At 52.5% G+C, this 18225-nt stretch overlaps 2 protein-coding genes across 9 annotated transcripts in view; one reads left to right on the plus strand and one right to left on the minus strand.

The window, feature by feature from the left end:
* Window positions 1-4661, minus strand: part of PACS2 (phosphofurin acidic cluster sorting protein 2) — a 77930-nt gene extending 73269 nt beyond the window's left edge. For all 8 annotated transcript variants that reach the window (XM_039555815.1, XM_039555810.1, XM_039555809.1 and 5 more), the window contains exon 1: window positions 4513-4661. In XM_039555815.1, coding sequence (XP_039411749.1) covers window positions 4513-4640 — 128 coding nt within the window. In that variant the 5' untranslated portion in view covers window positions 4641-4661. The remainder of the gene's footprint in view (window positions 1-4512) is intronic.
* Window positions 4662-5034: 373 nt separating this feature from the next.
* On the plus strand, window positions 5035-13027 carry SEC22B (SEC22 homolog B, vesicle trafficking protein). The gene is made up of 5 exons (XM_039556263.1): window positions 5035-5179; window positions 5436-5545; window positions 10006-10166; window positions 10494-10640; window positions 11011-13027. The coding sequence occupies exons 1-5, from the start codon at window positions 5105-5107 to the stop codon at window positions 11163-11165; spliced, it is 648 nt and encodes a 215-aa protein (XP_039412197.1). The 5' UTR covers window positions 5035-5104; the 3' UTR covers window positions 11166-13027.
* The last annotated feature ends 5198 nt before the right edge of the window (window positions 13028-18225 follow it).

An 18225-nucleotide genomic window follows, 5' to 3' on the forward strand; every position in this document is an offset into this window, starting at 1 on the left:
AATCCTCATGGGGAAGAGTCAGCTGTGGACTTCACACAGGTAGGTCACAAGGCCCTGAACACTGCTAGTAAAAGGAATTACTACGTATGGGTATAAACCTGCAGATTGCTGGAGTGGCTCCATGCCCCAGCAGTCCTCACTGTGCCCCTCCTGGTCACACATCTGTGGTGCTGTCACCTTTACATGCTTACAGAGCCCTCTGCAACTCATTAGCCCCTCCAGGAAGCAGACAGCCAGATAGGTCAGTGGAAGAAGATGGGAGCTGGCAGAGAGAGGAGCACATAGCCTGGGGCATGAGCAGGATCCACTCAGCTGCCGTGAATCCGAAATCTCACCCCCATCAGTTTCCACTGCCCCTGGGGATGCCTGTACCAGGGCTGGTGTGAATGTCCGAGTGTTGCACAGCCATTCCACAGCACTGAGCAGTCACATCCCTGCACCCCCAACCTCCTGTGAGTCCAGGGGATGTGTGTGGATTCCTTTCACGTTTCCTGACCCAGCAGGCAAGCTCCAGAGGTGAGCAAACATATGAAATGTTCAGGCAGTGCCCAGTCAACAACCTCAGATCTCCAGCACCATCTTTTCACAGGTCTGTTCCACAGGCTTCTTCCTTCATGTCCCCAAGGGACACTGGGTCATACCTGCTCCACATCCAGTTTGGTCTCAATCCGCTGAACTTCATTTTACAGTTCAAAGCTAAGCAGCAATTTTTACAAGTTTGTGACAATTAAGGCAGTAGCCTGAAACAAAACCTACTCCAAATGGGAATACTGGTTATTACTGCCTTCTCTTGCTTCAGCAGACCCTTCCAACAGAACCTTCCCCCCAAGACCACTCTTCCTCTGGACAACCTCCACATGGTGCCATCTCCTCATGAGGCTCCTTCAAGATGGGACAGTACTGCATCCTGCCATTCACACCTACAGATTCATCAAAATATTGGAAAGTAAAAAAACCAACATCAAAATCTACAGAAAAATTCTGAGAGGAAAAGGTGTTGATTCTCTCACTGCCATGCAGCAAGAAGATTACTCTCAGTGTTTACAGGTGGTAGGGAGAACTTTATGTAGTGTAACCTTCCTCAAAGGAAAGTCTTTCAGTGCACAGAAGAAAGAAACAGCAGGAGAAGGTAGGCATCTCTCCCTTCTGGTATGCAGTGGATACGCCCAGATAGTGAGACATTTTGAGTCACATTTCTGGGATGACTAAAAGAAAGTAGTTGCACTTCAGAAGCACTATGGTCAAACCTCCCAGGAGCTACATGTGCTGAAGAATAAATCAGAAAATCATTTCTGCAGATGGCAGAAGAGTAAGAGAGGCTAGAACAAATGCAAAACACTACCTCACCTTATGTTTCACTCTAAGCACACAACTGCAGAACAACACCACGACTCTTCACTATTATTCTTCCTTAAGTTTAGACGCAGCCTTTTCACACAAGGAAACTCCATGGATGCACCAAGGCAGCCTTCCAGATTTTGCTGACACCCCACCCAAGCTGAATGGACTTTCAGAAAATGACCTACCAGAGTGTGTTGAAGAGCAGTGCCTTCAAGATCTCCCTCCCACAGTCCAGCTCCCAGCCATCATCTGGGAAGCATACACACATCCAGATGAGGCCCTCCACCTCAACACCCACCCACACAATTTAGAGCAGTGCAGGCACAGACCACTTCAGGCACTGCTTCCACCCAGTGCCCCCTGCTCCAGCTTACGCTAGGAGAAACAGCATAGAAATGGGGTAACGTTTACTGAACCAAAAATAAAAGGAAGCAACATTCCTTCCCCAAACACATGCTCCTCTTCATGAATCTTCTGACTTTGTGCCAAGTTCAAACCTCTTCTCTGCTTGGAAAGCCCATCCTGCCAACAGAAACCCAGAAGGGAACTCATAACTGGTGGAAATCTCAGAAGAGACCAAGGCAGTTCCACAGCGTTTGACCGCACACCAAGGCCCAGTCTCCTCCACATCCGCCTCTCACGTCCCAACAGACGTTTGCTGGGACAACAAGCTCATTTGGGATACGGTTTCCCACGCAGAAATTTTCACTCTAGTAACTCTCACTTTAAGATAAGGACTCCTAAATGCTGCTGTGCCATAGTAAAAATGCTTACAATATGAGCTTAAAAGGCAGAGGCAGTGGTGTAACTTAAAGGCTTTCAGACTCCTGCTTTCTCTGAGAGAAGGATTTGTTGCAAAGCCTGCAATGAAATGCAAAGCATGACGATAAATGATTAGAAACAGCAACACTGACTGGAGACTGCTGCAAAATTCGGTATTTGTCCAGCACACACCTCACCATGCTATAGGACCAACATCCCTGCAGAACCTGCAACCTCAGCTGCTCCTGCCCTCACTCTGGGTTAACAAAAGCCACTTGGCACCCACAGCTACAACTGCAGACCTGTCACACGCTGCAGCCTGTATGCAGCCTTTGCACACGTGCCCAGCCCATGGGGGGCACTGCATGTGCAGCAGAAAACTCCTCATCTGTGGAAAGACAGGCTCATTTGGTTGGCAGCAGCAGATGCAGCAGCTGGATGTCAGCTTATCCCCCTGGCTCTAGGGAAAAACGGCACGCAGGAACAGCAGGCAAAGGTGATGGCAACAACGGGGCTGAGAGCAGAGGGACCCCCTGCTACATACAAACTCCCTCAACCGAAAGCTTTGTTCCTAGAAGGTCCCAAATGGCCCAGGTCTTCCACCAATGCCTCAGGGCAGGCAATCTGAGCACTTTCATCATCCCCTGCTTCACAGCTTGCTTCAGCAACTCCAGACTATCCCCCTCAAACCCCAGTTCTGTCCCACCTGCCCAGATATCCACATGTACTTTACATTCCCCAGATTCTTTCAGGCACCTCAACCAGCTGCCTCCAATCTGCTGCCCACCACAATTCCAGCACGCAGGACCCACCCTAATTGCCATTCTGTGCACCCCACCCCCTACCACATCAAAGCAGGGTCAGTGTCCTTACACTGCATTTTCTGGTCATCTACAGACTTGCAAACAAGCAGGCTATGTTGTGAGCTCGTTTGCAGATCTGCAAGTATCAGCATAAATGATAATGCAGAATGAAAAATCCTTGACAGTGTCGGACATTTGGGCTTTTATTTGTTTAACAGCCACTATTACAAGGTTGGATGAGATGGAAACCCAACTGCCTCCCTGTAGTAAAGGGTGCAATGGAGAGAATTGTTTTCAGAGCAGTGCTATGAGATGCCTCCATGTCCTCTGCACAGCAGGGACAATGCCAGTTGTGCTGGAACCACAGAATCACAGAATGCTTTGGGCTGGGAGGGACCTTAAAGATCATTTAAGTCCAACCCCATGCCAGGAGCAGGGACACTTTCTTGTCTAGTGCAAAAATGAAAAAGCACCAACTGCTCCTCCAGCTATTCTCATCCAGGCAACAACTTCCATAGCAAAGGGACTCCTTGAAGAGGGGCACATTCCCCTGGGTGCCAATCCCTTCCCAAGATCTACCGTTGCAGAAAAGAAAGGCAGAACGAGACACAGGCTGAGAAGGTTGCTGCTCAAGGCACTGCTAGCACAGATAAGGTATTATAAACCAAGATTACCTGCAATTGAAGGACTCAGGTTTGCTTCTACCCCTCTATCTTCCTGCCCACGATGTCAAACCACTACGACCATGGGCAGTGTTTATGCCGAGACAGTTACTCGTCCCTGCAATACGGGGGCATGGCCACCAAGTCCACCCTGCTATCTGGATGGCGCAGAAGACAGAGGGATTTGGGGGGTTTGTAAAGCTTGCAAAGCTTTACGTTCCTGCCAGGTCAGCCTGATGACTCTGTTCCTTTTCTGCTCGCTCACTATGTCCTCGTTTAAAACAAAACAAAAAAAAAAGAGAATGAGAAGCGCTTCAAAGATTTTTGTCAGGCAAAGATCTGTCTCAGGCATTCTGTTCTGAGCTAGACTTGAAGAGCGCAAAATTTATAAAAACTAAGAGGAATGCCTCCCATGCGGGCTAAAAACAGCGCAGGCAGGGACCACGGCCGCGTGTTTACACACACCAGAGGCGGGGAAACAGACGAGACGGGGACAGGGTGAAAAACCAGCACTGGAGAAAGCGATGCCCAACCCGAGCCCATCCCTGTGGGGCATTCCCAGGGAAAGGCGCCGTTAACAGGATACTCCCTGAGGATGGCGGGGCTCGGGGGAAGCCCCAAACCCTGCCACCAGCACACATCCCACGCTAGGGGTTTGAGGGGGGACACTCACTGTGAAGGTGACCCCCTCACACACCTGACATAAACGGCAGCAACCCCCCCCACCCTTTTTAGGGTCGGGGGTCCCTACACCTCCACCCATCCCAAAACCCATTGAAGGGAAAGGAGGAGCCGTGCCCGTTACTGCGGCAGAGGCGAGGGGTGGGAAGGGACCCTGAAATTACGGGAAGGACAGCACAGGTGCTGCGAAAGGGGGCTGAGGAAACAGCCGCGAAGCCTCGGGGAGGAAGGGGGTGGGGTCCGCGCCCTCGCCCTCCCGTTACCTGGGGACGCAACTGGGGCTGGAACCGTCGATCTCCCAGGTGGCGAAGAGGTTCATAGGCACGGGCCGCCCCAGGGCCCCGGTGCCGCCGGGGAAGCTGAGGCGGCTCCGCTCCGCCGCCGCCGCCATGGCTGTGCCCGCCGGCCTGGCGCGCGCCCACCGGGCCGCCGCCACCGCCCCGCCCCGCCCGCGGGGGGCGCGTCACAGGGGGCGGGGCTAAGGGTGCAGGGGCGGGGCTGGGCGGTGGGCGTGGCTATTTGGCAGGGCGTGGCTTGAGTGTGGGCGGTGCTCCCTGAGGAGGGCGTGTCCCTGCTGAGGGGCGGGGCCGTGTAGGGGGCGTGGGCGGGTCTTGTTGGCGTGGTCAGAGCGGGGGCGTGTCCTTGCGGAGGGGCCGCGTCTGCTCTAAGCGGGCGCGTCTGTCCGTGGGGGCGTGGCCATCGCGGAGGGGCGTGGCCTGTCTTGCGCATGCGCATCCGGTGCCGCCGCACCTCCCACAGCCGGGCGGAAGTGCCGGTGGCGCGGCGGCCGCGGACCGGAAGCGGCGGTGGCAGTTTCCGGGCGGCTCCGTGGCAGGGCGGGCGGCGGGCGCGACTATGGTGCTGCTCACGATGATCGCCCGCGTGGCGGACGGGCTCCCCCTCGCCGCCTCCATGCAAGAGGACGAGCAGGTGGGGCTGGCGGGGCGCGGGCGGGGAGGGGCCGGTGTGTCGGTGAGGAGCGGGCGGAGGGCGACCCACCGGGACCCGCGCAGTCCCTTCGCACATCAAGGCGGCTCTGGCACAAGCGTTTCCCTCCCGGTGGTGGCGGGAGGGAGGCGGAGAGCCGGCCGGTGCTGTTAGGCTGGTCCCGGCAGTCCCGGAGCCCCCCCGGTGTTTCTCCGGTACCGCCCCAACAGCCCGTTCTCCTCCCTCCCTGCCCTCTCAGTCAGGCCGCGACCTGCAGCAGTACCAGAGCCAGGCGAAGCAGCTCTTCCGCAAGCTGAACGAGCAGTCCCCGACGAGATGCACCCTGGAGGCAGGAGCCATGGCTTTCCAGTGAGTATCGGGAGGGATGTGGGGGATACTGGCTCCTCTGCCGTGGAAACAGGCGAGGGCTCTTCTGAGTCAGGGTGAGGGTTTGTTAGAAGCGGGGCTGCCTGGAAGAGGTGGCCTGTCAGCCCCGCTGGAGTGCAGTAGCTGTGGGAAGGGGAGAGTGTCTGAGTTGTCACTGCTTGGCACAGGTATCTGGCACTTGATTTTCATCCAGGGTCATAGTTCTGCCTTTGCAGAAGACAATACAGGTTCTGTTCCCTTTCAGGTTTTTCTGCTTGTTTGCACTCTCTGTTATAACTTCACTGTGTCTTCTGGACCTCCTGTATCTTGTCTTTAAAGAGATATGTCCTTGGTAAAGCCAGCCTAGCAGTACCACTGTGAGTTCTTCTGGCACAGGATTGTCCTCTCTGTGCCCTGTGGGAGCCCAGCTTTTCATGCATTAGAAGCACACGGAGCAGCTCTGAATATTTTTATTATTATTGTCTGATGTCTGGCAAACTTCCTTCTCTCACCTTGTAGACTCAGTCTTATTGTTGCTGGATTTGTTGGGTGTGTTTAATGAATTTCCTAGACTGTTTGGGTGCTCTCGACTTAAAGCACTTTTGGCATTCTCCAGTAGTACACCTGCAAGGGAGCTTGGATGTGGAATAAGGAAAGCTTACAGAGAGTACAGGTCAGACATCCATATTCCTTAATCAGTAGCAGGGGAGGTGGAGAGGCAGGTGAACAGAGGGGGAATTGACAGTCACTGAAAGGCAGGAAAGCTCATGTGTGAGAAAGGAAATGCTTCTTTCTGTGACATGTCATTACCTGGCAGAATAATGCCTGAGAACTTAGTCAAGGTCCTGTCAGGAATCAGAATTGTGCCATGACAGGAATACTTGTTACAAGTCTCTGAGATCAGATGCTAGGTGAGGTCTCCAAGCCGAGTTGTGCAGTTGTGGCAGGAATGATTCCCACATTTGGCACCACTTCTGCCATGCCACTAGCAGCAGGATCCCTCTCAGTTTCCATGTGATTCCGGGTGACTGGGTGTGTGTTTATGGCTGGGTGAGGGGGTGGTGGCCTTTGAATGCAGGGCAAGGTTGGCTTTAGGCCTCTGCTCCAATAACAGGAGCCCTTTAGCAAATCTCCCACCCTGTCCCTTTGTTCAGAGATTCGGCGACATGGAAAGATGGGAACAGGCGTTTTATGGATGGGCAATCTTTGGCAAAAGCCCTGAGGTTCTGAGGGATACTTTTCTTGTGGTTGTCTTACATATGGTAACTGCGACAAGATTTTAAAAAATCTTTTCTCTGGGCTTCTGGTTGCCTTTGATAGGGAGTTACAGTTGCCAAAGGATGGCCCCAATTGGCCTGGCCGTCCCTATCTCCTGTTGGATTTGGATGTTGTTGCCAGAGTTAACTGCTAAGTGCTGCTCTTCATCCTGTTTTTTCTACCAGTTAGAACTTCATAGAATTTAAAAACTCCCTCCTCTTTAAGTGTTTCCTTGGCACAGCATGGGTGTAGCTCTGACTGGCAATGAAGCCTTGGGAAAGAGCCTGTGTAAATCCCAGTAAACTCCTTCTTGAGTTACTTCCATGATGCAAGCCGAGCGATGTCTGGGAAGGTGGCAACACTTGCTCAGGAAATCAAAGCCTCTTAGTGATGGCTGTAATGTCACCAGTTCTGATGAGGAGGGAGGGCTTGGGCAGGCCTGTTTTGACAGCTGTCTCAAAGGAACAGCCAGCTTACCTGGCTGGCAGACAGGCAGGGACAGCAGTGTTCCTCCTTCTGGGTTGAGTTAGTCCCTAGATAGGTTTTGCTGGCCATTGGCAGCTGCTGCTGCAGAGCACTCGCAGCTGCCTCCTTTGAGGTGGGACATTACAGCAGGACCTGTGTGAAAAGAATACTTTCAGGTCAGAAAACTTCCTCTACAGGAAGAGGAGGTAATGGGGCAATTTGAGATTTAGTCTAAAATAACGCTGACCGATGACCACACTGCTCGTTAACTCAGCACACCAATTTTTTCCTGCCAAATCAGAGCTCTGACTGCTGAGGGCAGCGCAAAGCAGAACAGAGCATTTTGTGGTGGGAGTTAGTGTGGCCAAGGGTATTGCTGAACTTGCTGAGGTGGTGTTGAACATCTTTAGCTTCATCAATTCAAAGCAGAGCCAAGCCTTGCTGAAACATGAAGTTTAAATTGTGACCACTTAAGTGATTTCTGTCAAATGAAATGCCCAGGCTTCAGCTGCAAAAGCTGTGTCACCCTTTCAGCTGCAGCACTGGGGGCTGTCCAGGTACAGGAACACTGATGGCATCTGCTGTGCTGTCAGTAAGCAGGTGACCTTTGGCTGCTGGATGGCTGAAGTGATTCTTACCTGTTGTTTAAAAGCAACCCTTGGCCTTTGCTACTGTTACCAGGATAAAGCTTTTCTCTCTCAAAATGTCCAACATGATTACGAGAAACCTAATGACTGCACTCAGTGTGCAGTTAACAGTGGCAAATGGCCACATCTGCCCCTCGTGTGAGGACATGCAGGCAGCTGCTGTGCTGAAGCTTGGAGGTGGACACAAAGTGTAAAACTGAGAAGCCCTGCTGTGCAGGAGCTCTGGTCTGAACTTGACAAAATTGTCTGAATCTGGGGCAGAGTTAGGTGAGCTCGCTCTCTGTGGTGCTGACAGACACCAACTTTAAATCCATCATACTGAATATCACATCAGGGAGAAGCAAGTGGGAAGGGCAGCTGAAGAGCTCCAGGCAGGACCAGGCACAGATAAACAGAGCTGTGGTGATGGGACATGTTCCTGAGAGTGCTCTCAACTGGAGAGTGCTGCTCCAGCAATGCTGTCAGAATTCTCTTCTGACACTGGTTCTCCTTATTTCAGAAGATTTGCTCAGGTCTTGCTCGTCATGGCAGTGGCTAAATCAAGCTCCAGGTGATGATATATGGCAACCCCAATGTGTCAAGCAGGTGTCCAGGGGTAAGGGAAGAACAGAGGCTTGATGATGTAGTGTAGGGTTAGTCTAGGCACTGATGTGGTCCAAGCTGAGGAACATAAAAAGGAACAAAGGCCATGGGCACATGGGGGCATGCTGTGGAATGGATTATGGCAACTGGAGTTTCTTGCTTCTGATTGGGGTAGATCAGTTGTTGATTGAAGGCTGGCAGGGTTCACACACAGGCCATATAGAGGCAGGAGAAATGGATACTCCTGAGCCCAGGAACAAGTTGAGGATGGCTAATTCAGAGGACATGGCCCTGTTGGGGTATCTGGAGAAACAGTGGGGAGTGGGGGGAAGTTGTTTTGTAAGCCTGATGTGTCTATTAATAAAATTTTTAAGCTGCTTATTTTACTATGGTGCCCTGAGGACTGGATCATTTCTTTAATATACTGCTAATCTTTATGCTGACCAGACTAATGCTTAATGGCATTATGCAGAAAGTCAAAGGAAGGTAACCTAAAAGTAGCATTCACACTCCACTCTGAAGAATATAGATAAGCATTCAAAAGTGTTTACAGGGCTGTTTACTGTCTCCACCCCCTTGGTTTTGGTGGGAGTATTGTAGCCTTTATTTTTATATTGACTGAGTGAGGAGGAAAATTCAGTCGGGAATGTGGAGCAGCAGAGTGATATAGTGAAGCCTAAATAATCTCAAGGTTGGTGGTGGGATGAGAAGAGGACCCATGTGCCCTCAGGTGCAGGGCAAACCAAGCAGCATTACACAGCAGCAGGTGTGTCAGTGTGTGCTTTGGGGCTCCTCACCTTGCAGCTAAAGAACTGGTAGCACGGTCACACCTACCCATGGCAAGCCTGTAAGGTCACCAGAACCCATCTAGCACCAATACTCTTCCCCAGGTGCCCTTGAGGTGATGCATGTGCATAGCAGCACCCCTCCAAGAGGATGGTGGTGGTGGAGGAAGGGGATATCCAGCCCTCCAAAATGGAAAGGGACAGCTGGTAGTCACTGGGTGGCTTCCTAGCACACTGAGACCAAATTCCTGTGTGTCTCCTCATCTCAGTGCCTCAACTTCCCATTTGTGGGCCTCAGGTACTTGGCTATGCTGCCAGTTAGAGATGTGTTGGCCACCTTCCCCTCTACTCTGCTGGCAAATTTTCTTGTGCTCCCCTCCTCCTGACTGCAGGGTGTTCTCTCTTTTATAGTCCAAAATTATAACTCTTTTGTTGCTGGTATTTTGTTAAGCTCATGGTATTCACAGGCCAGCTTCTGTTCAACTGAAGTCAAAGCCCAGGACTGTTGGCAGGCATGTAGGGTCTGAGGCTACAAGAAAATTTACTTTGGCCAAAGAAAAGATAAGCTATTGCTTTGCAGAAAGGTTTACACTTTATCCAGTTATAGAAAACCTGAAGTTCTTGTACCCAGTTCTCATTGCCTCATAGGAAAAAAGGTATGCAGGGTGGTGCTTGATAGGATAGGTTAAAAACTGATTGATTAATGCTCTGTCTGCTGTTCTTTTAGCTACATCATTGAGAAAGGAGTGTGTTACCTGGTCCTGTGTGAAGCTGGATTCCCCAAGAAACTGGCCTTTGCTTATCTGGAAGACTTGCACTCAGAGTTTGATGAGCAGCATGGCAAGAAGGTTCCAACAGTGTCCAGGCCCTATTCCTTCATTGAATTTGGTGAGGTCCCTCTCCCTATGGCTAGGGAAACTTCTTGCTGGGAGGGAGCAGCAGCCACAGGATTCTCTGCAGCTTGTCCTATAGAATTGACAGTTCAAATTCTTCTTGGCACTAGAGACACGGGTGTTCTGAGCAGGAGAATAGAGAAGTGGTAGGGAAATGGTACATGTCCTCAGATTCTGATGACCTGCTTTTAGTCTCTTGGCCTCACTCCGGGGAATATTTGCATGTAGTCTTCTGGCTGTCTCAGCAATGCTCCCACTCCTGCAGCAGCCAGGCTGCTCTGTGTTAGGTGAGACTCCCCCTGATAGCCCTATCTCCTTCCAGACACCTACATCCAGAAAACCAAGAAGCTCTACATTGATAGCCGGGCGAGGAGGAACCTGGGCTCCATCAACACAGAGCTGCAAGATGTGCAGAGGATTATGGTGGCCAACATCGAGGAGGTCTTACAGCGAGGAGAGGCACTGTCAGGTACTGGGAATGGCCAATGTTTGGCGCACAGTTCTATGTCTCCTCGGTCAGCTGTGTGGGCAGAGTGTCCTGAAGAGAAAGGCTTGACCCTCCTGAGAAAAGCAGTGAACACAGTGAATGTTTCAGTTGGATCAGTTGTATTCTGAAACACCTGGCAGGTGCTTCTTTGGGGAGAGACCAGCACCTCACCAGCTTGGGTGGCTCTCACCCAGCAGGACAAGCACTAAAGCACTGCAGGGAGGCACAGGCCATGCCACCGTGTGAAACCACTGCATTTCCAGCTGCTCCTGAGAAACTTGTACACTTAATGTAACTTTTGGGGAACATTCAGGCAGTCCTGACTAACTTCTCTCCCCTTTCCCTTTAACAGCTCTTGATTCCAAGGCGAACAACTTGTCCAGTTTGTCCAAGAAGTACCGCCAGGACGCAAAGTACCTGAACATGCGTTCCACGTACGCCAAGCTGGCGGCTGTAGCTGTGTTTTTCATCATGTTGATTGTCTATGTGAGGTTCTGGTGGCTGTGAGCTGGCTCAGTCATGGAAGAGGGAAAGCCGGTAGCCTGGCAGGTGGATGTGTGCAGGACACTGTTCATGGGGGATGTGCATTAGAATCCACACAGGACCATCACTTTTACAGGAGTGTCCTGAAGTTGTTGGGTGACACCTGGCTACTGCATCTCTTAGTGGAGCCTAACAATAGGTGTAAAGGCTTGTTGACTGCAGGCTTTTCCTCTCAGGCAGTTTGCACTAGGATACTGCAGAGTTTGGCCTCCCAAGGTTCTTCCCCCTCCCGGGGCACTCTGGGAACAGTCAATCAGTGCTGTTTAGCATAATCACATTGTACATCCTCCTGTTGAGTAGCTCTAGTGGGAACTGGACTCTAATGAACATTCCTTGTGTTAGTAATGTTTGCTTTTTTAGAATCTGGGTCTGCAGTTATTTTTCTTTCTTTCTTTCTCAAGACTCCCCTGTTTGAAGGCAAATATTTCACTGTACATAAAGCAGCTTTCACCTCTGTCAGAATACCTGTCGAGTGTTCTGTGTCTGACATCCCAGCTTGTTACACTTTAAATTGCTTTAGGAAGAAATGGATGTTAAACTATGCCTTAAAATACATTCTGTCCAGTACTAGGAGGGACAGTGGAAGGCTTCTGTATTAACTGGTTCCTGCAAAATTAAACTCCGGATTTCTAAGTGTCCACTTTCCCTCTCCTGACAGCTGTGTGTGACAGTATGTTTCCACATGAACAGGGTGTGTAATTCAATGCTGTTGGAACGGGCACAGTGCAAACTATGTCAGCACTCTCTATTTTTCCCTTCTAGATGCAGATTCACTACATAATTTCCTTCCTTTTTATAACTGTGCTTTCCTTCCGAAATGTGTCAAAACTGCCAGCATTTCATCTCTGGGATCCTTGTTTTCTTTCTCCCTCTTTCCCCCACCCAAAACAACCAAAAAACCAAAACTGAATGTTGTTGTGAAGAAAAGGCAGTGTTTCTTTAAAGAACACTTCACATGAAGGATTAGAATAACTTTAAAACCGTGGAATCCTTTAGAAACACCACCTCTTTTTCCTGTGCTCACCTTCTCCCTACCTCACTTGGGAAGTTGAAACTGTAGGTGAAGAAAAACTCATTATGGGGCAATAGTATAGAGCTTCTTCTTTCTTGTGGGCCAATCTGTATATCACCACTGTAATGTGATTTTTTTAATTTTTTTTTTGGTCCACCTGTGCTAAGAATAACATTTTAGCAGTCAGATTTTGGTTTTATTAAAAAAAAAAGAGGAAAAAGCAACCCCAGAGGTCCGGCACTCTGCTGTACTCAAGTGCCTGCCACTTGGTAGAGGAAGAAAGTAGTGTCACAGAAGGAAGTTTCAGGACTTCCCAGCACCTTTGACAAGCACATAACCTTGTGTAGTTCTGGATGTATAAACTGTGAGCCTGGAAGTGTTTCCTGCAATGGGTGGGAAACAGCTGTTGGCCTGTCTGGGAATGCTCCCCAACTTGGCACCATGTTGGACTGGCAGAGGAGCAGTCAGCACTCGTCCACTGATAAACCCAGTAAATCTGAGCTGCCATGTAGTCTAAAGTAATCCAGTTTCTGCATGATGCCTCCAAGTGTTACTTTGTAGATTGCTTTATTATAATTATTATCATTATTTTAAGTCCTTTTAAGTGGTGTCCCTACCAGGTGAATGTCCCAGTGATGTAGGTCTGTGTAATGTAGGTGCTGGAAGGTCTCACCATTCAGACACCGACCGTCCGTGGATTGTTGTGATTGAGGGGGGTGATGTTTCTGCAGCGCAGGGCAGCTCAGGGAGCAGCTGCCTCCTGCAGCCCCAGTGTCAGCAGTGAAATAAATACTTCTGAAAAATCCCCTCTGCAGCATGGAGTGTCCTGTGTCTCTTTCCTGTGACCTTGGAGGATGCTTTCCTTCCTTCCAGGGACACAAGAGGGTAAAGACCTCATAGATGGAGCCACCTGGGATAAGGGCTCCTTTCAGGAGGCAGAACTAGTGGAAAGACATGAGCTTGATTGTTTTCTGGTGGAGACGCTGTGCTTTGGTTATAGCAGGGGTCTCTCCCTGCTGGCACATCTCTGCCTGGTGGCAGGCAGCCTTCTCAGCCTGGGTGGAACTTTATGGGGACAGTTTTGTGGCGATGCTGTTCATAGGGGGCACAGACACAAAGCAGCACAAACTGGGAGTGAGTGGGGTGTGTATCCCCCATGGGCTGCGCCAGTGTGAAGAGGGCACGGAGCTGCAAGTGCCGCTTGCCTAGAGGGAATACGAGGGGCCTTCCCCTCCGCAGGCCAGCGTGGGGCTCCAAGGAACACCTTACAAGCAATTCCTTCGCTGCGTTCAAAACACGGAGCCCCCCTTTCGTCCCTCGAAGAGCAGAGAGGTGCTGCTGCTGCTCCGTCCGAGGGAGGTGTGAACAGGGTTTGGGGTCTCTGCGCCTCCTGAGCAGCCAGGTGTGAGCTCAGCTCCTGTGCGGCTGCGTGGGCAGAGGGGAGGAGAACCCATTGCCCTTTTCTCCATGTGTGTCGTGACGGCTGCTCGTGGCTGGGCGAGTCCCGTGGCTCAGGGCTCCCTGCCCGGGTGTGCGGCGGCGGCGGGCCGCGTCCCTGCCGGCTCGGGGGTCGCGGTGCTGGCGGCGGCCGGAGCCGGCGCCGGGGCTCTGCCTGCAGGTGGCAGTGCCTGCGCAGGGCTGCGGCGCGGTGCGGGGCTGGGGACATAAAGGGGGCTCCTCCTCAGGGCACCCCCAGCTCCTCGCCATGCCCTGGCCTCCCCAAAGAGCCGCAGCCTCCCCGTGAAGGCGGGGATGTGCCTGCCAAGGGCTCCCGGACTGTGCCGCGCCAGGCAGCGCTGCCTGGCCTCATCCCATCGTGCAGCCGGGGTGCTGCGGCTGAGACGGATGGAGACACTTCCCGCAGGACTTTTGCCTGTCACCTCCTACCCAGCACCCTTTCCATTTTCACTTCTTTTTTTGAGCTGCCCCTCTACTTCCAGAGGCTCTGGAACAGTCTTTGCCTGCTGGATTCGTTGCTGGGCTTCTCCCCAGTTCCTGCACCTGCCCCCCTCAGCCTGGCAGAGGCATTTGTCCCACGTCAGGCACATGTGGAGCAGAGGGGAAGTGGGACCTGGCAGCAGTGCAAACTCCTGGCACCTCTGTAAGCACCTCAGCCCCTGCTCTTGGCGGGTCTAGAGAGCAGAGCAGAGCTGAGCTCTCCCTTCTCCCACAGTGTGCCCATTACCACCGGGAAACTTTTGGCACGGGATACAGGGAGAGCGCAAAAGAAAGATGATGGTTCTGAATGTCCTGGGAGCTGCTGGGCTCATCGTGTGAGCACAGAGTTAGAAAGCTGTCAGTTTTGGCTGTGCTTGCTGCTGGCACCGCTCAGCTCAGGTCTGGGCACCTCTGGGTGTCTTTGTGTCACGGGGCCAGGGGTGCTGCTGGGGACAGTGCCTGCTGGAGGGAGCAGGGCCTGTGTACCGGGGACATGGCTGTGTACCCCGCTGCCCACTGGGTGGTTTACACTGCTGGGCACGCCGGCATCGGGTGACGAGGGTTTTCTCCCAGAGTGAAGCAGCAAGAGCAGACAGGCAGAGCTGGTTCCCAGATGCTGCCAAACCTGCCATGGGTGTGGCACGGCACTCTGGAGAGTAAGAGTGCAGCAGGATGGCAAAAGCTGGCCGGGTGCTCCAGCCACCGTGTCAAATATAAACCAGGTCTCACCTGGCACAGGCTGTGGCCACTCTCTGCACTGTCACCACTCTGGGAGCAGCAGGGTTTTGGTTTCTGTGTTGACTCGGGCACCAGCTGCTTCCTTTGCTTTGAAGCAGCTCTTCACACTTGCAAACCCCTCTTTTGAGTAGGTTTTGAGAAAAATCCAGTTTCAGCATCTTTTCCTATGGGACCCCAGGGCAGTTTGGCCACAGATGGTTTCTGGAAGCTGTTTTGCCATGGGTAAATGTCCCAGTGGTGTGGAGGATTGCGCCTGCAGCACCTGCCCAGGGCACCCAACACCAGAGAAGTGCTTGGACAGCACTGGCCAGGGCAGCAGGGCTTGAAGTTCAGCCTTTGAACGCTCTAATCCTTGTTCTCCTTCCCTGGGTGGCCAGTGTGAAGCCACAGCAGCTCTGAAGGGCTCTGAATCCCACCAGGCTAGGGAGGGATGTACCACAGAGCCACACTGAGGAGCTCAGGAGGTGCCCTCTGCCCCTTATACTTTGCTCTGCTGTGTTACCTCAGCGTGACCTTTTGGAAAAGAAGATGTCGATTTTCTGCCACCTGAAAATGAAGGCTTTTCTGAGGGCAGGGTGCTGGCTTGGCAGCTGGCCAGGAACAGCTGACTGTGGGACCAACCCCCCTGCGCTGGCCTGAGTCAGCGCCACATCCTGCCCCAGAGCACCCCGAACTGCGCCACCTCCCGTGTCCCCAGTGATGCAGCTGTGCTGGTCCTGAGCACTTGGAAAGCCCCAGGGCAGGCCTTGGGTCACCTGCTTAGCCCCTGACCCCCTCCCCACTCTGTCCTAGTTGGTCACCCCAGACCTGAGCTCTTTTGGGGTCGCTGAGGATCCTGCACTGAGGAGAGGTGGGGTATAACTTCTCCACTGCAGATACCCTGCCTGCACTTCCTGGACAGTCTCTGACCCGTCTGCCCAGATCTATTCCTGGCTCTGCTTTCCTTGGAGCACTCATGCCACCTGCCCCAGCCTGTCCCCCTTCTCCCCCGTCTTGTGCAGCATTTGGGTCCCCTGCAGGGCTGCCCCGGGGTTTGCCCACAGCACCGAGCCTCGCAGAGCATCACATGGCTGCTCCCAGCTGGCTGCATTTATGTCTGAGCTCACAAACCCACGGCAGAGGATAAAGCAGAAGCTGGGGAGTCCCTGCTCCCCGTGCACACTCCAGCGGGGCTGTTGGACCCTGCCACGAGGCTTTCTCACAGCTCACGGCTGCATGGAGCAGTCCAGTGTGATTTTGAATCATGGCTCAGAAAACCCCTTGTGGCTGAGCCCCAGAGCTCTGCAGAGAGATGATAAACCTGTTTCCTCTGTCATTGCTTTTTTTTGGTCTTTTCCTTCCCTCTGCACCCCCCAGCCCTGCGGGTGCTCTCTAGCCACCCCAGCACACTCTGCTTCCCTGGCACGCTGCCCATGCTCACTGCAAACGGGATTCCCCAGCCCCACTGTGGCACAGCACCCGGAACAAAAGTGCACCCTCCCTTTCGGCCACAACTGGGGCCCCCCCAAACTGGCAGCAGAGACAGGATTTGCACAGAAAAGCAGAAAAAAACGTGCTCACTGGAGCGACAGTGACCCCAAATCCTACTCACTGGGACCTGCATGGGTTCCTGTGGTGCCCAAGCCTGGAGATGCTGAGCTGTGTGTGGCTCCTCAGGACCTTTTCTGGAGTTTCATGTTCCCCGCTTCATAGCCATGAGCCCCTTGCAGCTGTGATGCCCCTAGCATCCACCTTGGGAGAGGAGGGAACTCTTGAGCCCAGAAGGGACTGGGGGGCCTCTGGCACAGCTTGGCTGCAGAGCACCACAAGGCTCCTGCCTGGTGACAGGAGGGACATAACAGCCTGTCTGTGGACTGAGGCCAGGCTCTGGGTCCCATAGGAATAGAAGGAAGCCCCTATCCTGCTTTCCTGTGCCCCTACATGCATGGGGACCACACCTGATGGGGGCTGTGCCACATCATGCCACCAGAAGGGTGGCTTGCATGGGCTGTGCATGCACTGGGAGAGGAGCAGGATATGCCTGCTGCAAATCACTGCTGTAGCTACCTAGAGGCTGATGATTAAGAGGGAGAGTTACAGATTCCCTTTAATTCAGCCAGTCCTGGATACAGACCCAAAAAATGGAACCCAGTGATTGTGGTGAGCAGCTGCCCGTTCCTTGAGCCACGCCATCATTACAGTGCTGGCTGTGACCTGGAGGGTGACCACAAATCAGTGGATTCTTGTTGCATTGCATGCCCAGAGCCGGGGGCATTTCGGGAGCTTAATGGGCACTCTGTCCATCAGACCAACTTTGGTAAAAGCTACGCAACTCTATCTGCAATTTAAATACTCCAGGGGCTGCTGAGAGCAGGCAGCTGCGGGTAAGGCAGAGGGTACGAATTCCCCTGGCGATTAAGCAGCAGAGGCGGAGAAGGGAGCCCAGTGCATTCCTGCAGGGCTTGATGCAGGAATGCCTTTGCACTTCTCTGTTTCTTTTTAAGATGAGGCTGGCTGTCAGGTAAGGTAATCATGGCATAAGCCAAGTCATGTGGATCTTAAGAGTTTGCAGATGAGCCACAGGACAAGCTATTTGCAGCACAGGCACAAGGCTGCCAGCCCTGAGGATTTTGTTGGAAGCTTCTCTCCCTCCTGCTTTTCTGAAACCTCTTGGCTGCTGACATCCTGTAACTGAAATACCCTCAGCTTCCATTTTAATGGGGTTCCAGCTTTTCTGTTCACAAAAGAGAAAGCTGGGACATATGACTCAAGCATGTTTGTCCTAAGGACCCCAGATCAGGGGCAGGTTAAGAGGCAACACTTATCTGGGATAACATGTAAAACACTGGGATATAAGACAGGCATTGGGGTGTGGGCCTAACTGAGGTCTGAATGCCTGAACCACTGTCAATGTCACTGAAATGTTACTGCAAGAAAACAATTTATTCTGAGCAAGCCAATACAAAGCTTTTGAAATCAGCAGTTCCTCCAAGGCTAAGGACAGTACTGCCATGATCCACACTGACCAGCTACAGACACACGAAAAGCACCTCAGAATGCATTTTCATTGTTCAAATGCATTTTGCTTTCTGCAAGGAGAGCAGGGGAGAGCACTGCAGAGCCCTCAGCATGTCTGCCTGGCAGAATTCCCTGGCTGCAGAGAGGTGGGGCATTTGGGATGTGAGGAGATGCTGCCCCTGTGGGCTCTCCCTCTGAGAAAAGTGCACGGATGCTCTGTGGAGCAGGAACCAGATTCACGGCAGGGTGAGACTCCGAGTGAAGCCGCAGAGAGGGCCTGATCTCCCCCAGTCTTTGTCAGACGAAGTGCCAGGATTTCCCTAGTTGCTGGGGCCATTT

Source organism: Corvus cornix, chromosome 8 (assembly GCF_000738735.6).
Source record: "Corvus cornix cornix isolate S_Up_H32 chromosome 8, ASM73873v5, whole genome shotgun sequence".
Taxonomy (NCBI): Eukaryota; Metazoa; Chordata; class Aves; order Passeriformes; family Corvidae; genus Corvus; species Corvus cornix.

Coding starts and splice junctions, on each gene's coding strand:
- SEC22B (XM_039556263.1), top strand. CDS start 5,105: ATGGTGCTGCTCACGATGATCGCCCGCGTGGCGGACGGGCTCCCCCTC. Junction 5,546..10,005: donor GCAGGAGCCATGGCTTTCCA/GTGAGTATCGGG, acceptor CTGTTCTTTTAG/CTACATCATTGAGAAAGGAG. Junction 10,167..10,493: donor CTATTCCTTCATTGAATTTG/GTGAGGTCCCTC, acceptor ATCTCCTTCCAG/ACACCTACATCCAGAAAACC.